Source organism: Anastrepha obliqua, chromosome 4 (genome assembly GCF_027943255.1).
Source record: "Anastrepha obliqua isolate idAnaObli1 chromosome 4, idAnaObli1_1.0, whole genome shotgun sequence".
NCBI lineage: Eukaryota > Metazoa > Arthropoda > Insecta > Diptera > Tephritidae > Anastrepha > Anastrepha obliqua.
The window spans coordinates 33575552-33581477 of NC_072895.1; the positions used below are offsets into that span (position 1 = coordinate 33575552).

A 5926-nucleotide genomic window follows, 5' to 3' on the forward strand; every position below is an offset into this window, starting at 1 on the left:
GTAGTTCTAATAGCCCCTAATATGCTTAGGCGCGTCAGCTTTGTGCTCTACACAGTTTTGATATATAGTAGCTGTAATTTTATTGGTTTTTGTCCACCACACCAATGCCCAATATAGCAGGATAGGCCTTACTATTTGGGTGTAGATCCAGAAGGTAATTTTAGGGCTTACGCGCCAGGATTTACCGAAAAGTTGTTTTGTTGCCCAAAGGTTTTTCGTTGCCTTTATTATTATTAATTGAGGTGGGCTTCCCAGGTGAGTTGTTCATCCAGGATAATTCCTACATATTTAACCTCGCCCTTTAGAGGTACCTCTATTCCATTTATTTCCAGGTTGAGGACAATAGTGGTTTTGAAAGGGTTGATTTATAATGTCTCTTTTCTACACCATTCCCAGGTTATATTAAAAGCATCCTGTATTAAGTACTTTATGGTTCTTTTTTTAGTTGCCTTTAATTATTACAGAAATGTCACCTGGATACCCTATTGCATTTTTATTTTTGTAAACTTAACTATTGCTCCTATTGGCGCATAGGGCGGTCGGCAAGGTTGAAGCGGTTGCCCACTATGGGATGCACTCAGGCTTTATAGCCCATTGTGACGCCGCGTAGGGAACTTATCCTTATCTCTCCTAAAACCAGTGTGTACTTTTCAGAACTTTATCAGATCCTTGATTCCATCAGAGCTGAGATCTTCCAATCCATTCAAGGATTCTCTACCGAATATGGTAAGTTTACGTCTGGATAGAGCAGGATAGTGGCACGAAAGGTGCGGGAACGTCTCTTCCTCTTCCTCATCTAGACAACTTCTACAGAAGTCATGTGTTTGCACACCCATCCGCTGGGCGTGCCTGTCTATTAGGCAATGCCCCCTTATAACTGAAATCAGTGTGCGCACTGTGCGCGATATTTCTTGCCTGCAGATCTTCACGTCAGCGGCCGCCGTAGCCGAATGGGTTGGTGCGTGACTAGCATTCGAAATTCACAGAGAGACCGTTGGTTCGAATCTCGGTGAAATCAAAATTAAGAAAAACATTTTTCTAATAGCGGTCGACCCTCGGCAGGCAATGGCAAACCTCCGAGTGTATTTCTGCCATGAAAAAACTCCTCACAAAAATATCTACCGTTTGGAGTCGGCTAGAAACTGTAGGTCCCTCCATTTGTGGAACAACATCAAGACGCACACCACAAATACGAGGAGGAGCTCGGCCAAACACCCAAAAAGGGTCTACGCCCCAATTATATATATATATAGGTCTACCGGAAGGAAGTTTAATGTCGCATATATATACATATATAAGAACAGATGTGAGTCTTTAGACCTTTTAATGTTCACGCCCTTCTCAAGAGCATTCCACCATATTAAAATACCGTAGTAGAGCATTGGTCTAACTACTGTTGTGTAGAGCCAGTGTATCATTCTGGGGTTTAAACCCTATTTTTTCTTCCAATTAGCCTTCCGCAGGAGTACACCGCTGTCATAGCTTTGCGTACACTATTTGCGACTGTGAGCCCCCAATTTAGCTTCCTATCCACTACAAGTTCTTGATATTTAACCCTTTCCGTTACTCTAAAAGGTTTTTCCCCTAGGAATATTTGCTTAAGAGCAGGTGTGTTATGTTTCCTGCTGAACAGTATCAGATCCGTTTTTTCCGGATTTACTTATAGTCCTCGACTTTTGCACCAAAGTGATAGTCTGTTGAGAGATCTTTGTTGAAGAACACACAGTGTTGAGAGGTGTTTACCCGAGATTGCTCGTGCGTATAAAATTGTTAAATAAAAAGTGTAATGGGCACTTTTACCATTCATATTCCCTCAAAGGAGGAGTGGGCGGTGTGGCGAACATTTGGAGACAGGGCATGGCAAACATGTTCACTGATGGCTCGAAGTTGGATCGAAATATTCTCGGGGGAGTATTCTGCGAGGAGCTCCCCATAAAGCGCAAATTGAGGCTTCCGGACCACTGTAGTGTTTCCCAAGCGGTGGTAGCCACAATTAAGGAAGCAGTGGATTAGTTGCTTACTTCTGTAATTACTGTAAAAGACGTAAATATCTACTCCGACAGCCGGCAATTCTGGACTTGGGCTCGTTATTTGTGTGTTCGAAATTAGCCAGGAAATGCCTGACTTCTCTCTCGACTGCATCCGAATAGTTCAATATTAGGCTCATCTGGGTTCCCGGTCGCAGAGGCAGACAGAGGTAAACTGCTGGGCTAATGAGCTGGCTAGACAGATGGCTCTCACAACGGTTTCATCGGAAGCTGACTGGAGGATGAGGTGAAATCATCTCAGCATTCTCGTCTCAGCTGTCCTACTTTCGTCGGGCAAAGATTTAGACATCTTGGTTCTTACTTGTTGGCTAGACCTGCGGATGTTGCGGGTTTAAATAGCACACACCTGGTGAATCTCGTCAGTATCTTGAAGCGGTTAATGCGAACGTAATTAGCCACTGTTGGCCGTCATCCTCTATTCCAAAGCCCCTTCTTGTTTTTGTCACCTGTTTGGTTCTTTTCCCTCTGATTTCCCCCTTCTGTATGGTATTTTCTCCTATGACATCACAATGGATGAATTTTTTGTGAAGGTGGGCACCTCGCGTGGGCAGCCATTTATCTTTTCCTATCCTAAGTGGCTCCGATATTTCTCAAGTTTTTCTTTTATTTTCACCATTTATCAGTTTCTTTTTTGTATTTTTGTAAATAAATTCTTTTTTATACAAAATTTACCTCTGTATATTTATAGACATACATACATACATACATATATACTTTTTTTAGAAATCGCGGTTGAATAAAATTGTGAATCAGCCCGATTAATAAAAAAGGTCAATGCGATGGGCGCTTCTAGACTTTGTCGTAAGCACAGATTTTGATTTTACAAAAGTAAACTTTACTGACTTTCAAAATCAATACCCATTGACGTGTAAATGAACGAAGCAGATCCCGTTAAGAACTAAGCAAATAATTGAGTTCCCTTGAGTTTCCTTATTTTAGTCCTTTCCGCCTTTCTTATTGCTGTTTTCTCTTTTGGCTTCGCTGCAGTTGCGCTCGACGATACGTCCCCGCTCAAGCAAATCGCGAAATGTTCTAATATCCTGACGCGATATTTCTCTGCGATATTTGAGATTTAGCAAAGCATAAACCATGTCCAATTCCGTGTGCTCGTCGTGGCGTCCTTCTGGCAATTGTGAGAAAAGCGCACGCTTTCGACACACGAAAGTTCTAATGCTGGTGTCATCGTCTTGTTTTTGTTCAAAGATCTCCATATAAAGTTCGTAAGCGGTTTTGGCAGGCGCAAAGTGTTCGCGGATCAATGCGATGGCCTCATCCCAAGTTTGCACTTCTTTACGCACTCCTTGCCACCATAAGGCTGCCTCACTATAGAACAGAATAGCAATACTTTTTAGTGCGTCCTCATCACTGATCGATTCCATATCTTTGTAGGTAAGTACCGATGAAATGAACTCGTCGAGGTAGTCTGTGTCGTGTTGATCACCCAGACGACTATTGCAATAGACGAAGGTACCTTTCATCTGCACCGTAGCCGGAGCGGCACAATTGGCGGCTGTAACGGCAGCTAAACGTACTGCGTCGAGCATTGACTGCAGTTGCTCGGTGGTTAATTGCACTACGGATTGCGACATATTGCTGAAGCGTCAGAAAGATCACAGCCGGTCGGCGATGCAGAGTGCATGGGCTGTTATAACTCCTGGTGCAGCGCGCAAAGCCAATCAGCATTGGCTTAAAAGTTCGCTACAGCTACTACAGCTTGTAGTTATATTTCCTACGAGTGATATGTTTTCGAACATAAACATCTTTTATACGCAAAAAATTGTGCGAATCTCCAGAGTAGGAGTACAAGAGTGGGACTACGAGCGTGCGAATGAAGAGCACAGTCAAAATGAGCGACGCTCTCAATTGCAACAAATTTTGCTCTTTCTTTTTGGTGATGCATTTTTATACACACGCACACATGCACGCATGCACACTTACTATGTGTGCATTGCAAAAATATTGAGTAGACCTGTATTCAATACCACCTTGTCGCTAGCAGCTGGTTTTTGCATTTTTTTGTTCATGTGCATGCGGCCGCTAAATTCTTAAATACAGCCATACATACACACATACATACTTACGTGCATATGTATGTAAATATATTTATTTACTCGTATGCATACCAGTGACCGCATTGTATGAGCAAATTCTGCAACGATTTAATTTCTTTATTTTGTGAAATACGTTAAACGCCACATACAAATTTCGAGTTTCACAATCCGCTGAAATGCAAATTGATGAGAATTCGACTTGGAGAGTTGCAGTGCGTACCTAAGGGAAAATTCAAACACAAATATTTTTTTTTATTATATCATTCAAATCTCGATTAACTTATTAATTTATTTATAATATAGTAACATTACAAAAACTCAAATCAAAATATCAATTCCAAAAACAAAATATTATTTCCATATTTTTTTTTATAAATGCCCAGAAACTTGTAGCGACAAAATTTGCGTACCCTTGTACCCTACCAGTAATAGTAAAAGTAATAAGGTTATGCAAATGACTCAATACTTAGTGGTGCCGCCTTTTGCGTTAATTACAGCCAAAAGGCGGGGTGGCATACTGTGAGCTAATCTCTTAAGAAGCTCTTTAGGTATTTTATTCCAGGTCTCTTGCAGTTTCTGAAAAAATTCTGCTTTCTTTGAGCGGCAACTTGATCGATCGATTTTTTCGTCTAAATATTGCCATAAGTGCTCGATAGGATTTAAGTCGGGGCATTCTAAAAGCTCTATTGAGTTTTGTCTAAAGTATTCCTTTGCTACGCGACTGGTTTGTTTGGGGTCTTTGTCTTGTTGATAGATAAAATTGTGTCTAAGACCCATTCTTCGTGCGGAGGGCTCTAAGAATGTGCTTAGCTTATTGACGTAGGACTCCCCAGTCATTTTTCCTTCAATATACATATACGAGATCTGATATACCACTATAGGAAAAACAGCCCCAGATAAGCGCACTTCCCCCGCCAAACTTAATTGTGCTTTGCACGCACTTTGATTGGAGCCTCTCATTACTTTTTCGCCACACTTTTTCTCTTTTTTTTTTTGTATTTTTAAACTCAAACTTACTCTCCTCGCTCCATATAACCCTCTTCCAGAAACTCAATGGCATGTTGAAGTACTTTTTGGCAAATGCTAGTCGCGCTTTCATGTTTTTATTGCTGATGAAAGGTTTCCTGAACTTGTAATGACTAGAAAACCCCTCTTCACGAATTTCCCGCTGAATTGTTCGCTCGCTTACATTAATTTGAAGACTTTCTTTAATAAACCTTGCCGAAGTTGTCGGGTCTTTCTTAATTTCCCTTACTATTTGCGTGTCATCGCCGGAATTGGTTACCCTTGGCCGACCTGTGCTTGGAGCGCTCGCAAAGCCGTCATTTTTTTTGAAACTTTTTATAACTCTCTGGATTGTTGACTTGCATCTATTATATTTTTTAGCAATTTTGCCATAGCCCATTCCATTTTTGTGGTCCTGAACAATTAGTTTTCTTAAATCAATGCTTATTTCCTTCGACTTTGGCATTACAATATGCTAAAAGTATATTTGTTGTAAAATACAAGGTAAAATAAACACCAAAAGATTGTTTCCATTACCTTTTCACTACGAATTTGGGAAATATTTAAAACGAAGGACAACACACGCGGATATTTTAGTGGTATGCATACTTTTGTCGAATCCGAAAAGCAACTGAGACGCAATTAGTGAAAATTGTTTTGCCATGTGAAAAGATAACGGCACATTTTTAACGGCGCTGGTTTGCTAGCTCACACTTAGAAAAATAATGTGTACAATCTTAAATTCGAGGAGCAGCTTACGGACTTATTTCCATAATAAAATTATTCTTCAAGGGGTATTCATAGTTATGTCGGCCACTGTAT

General features: G+C 40.7%; 1 protein-coding gene across 1 annotated transcript; it reads right to left on the reverse strand.

The window, feature by feature from the left end:
* Window positions 1-2725: 2725 nt before the first annotated feature.
* LOC129245049 (activity-regulated cytoskeleton associated protein 1-like) lies at window positions 2726-3773 on the reverse strand. Its single transcript, XM_054883012.1, has one exon. The coding sequence runs from the start codon at window positions 3635-3637 to the stop codon at window positions 2984-2986; it is 654 nt and encodes a 217-aa protein (XP_054738987.1). The 5' UTR covers window positions 3638-3773; the 3' UTR covers window positions 2726-2983.
* Window positions 3774-5926: the final 2153 nt, after the last annotated feature.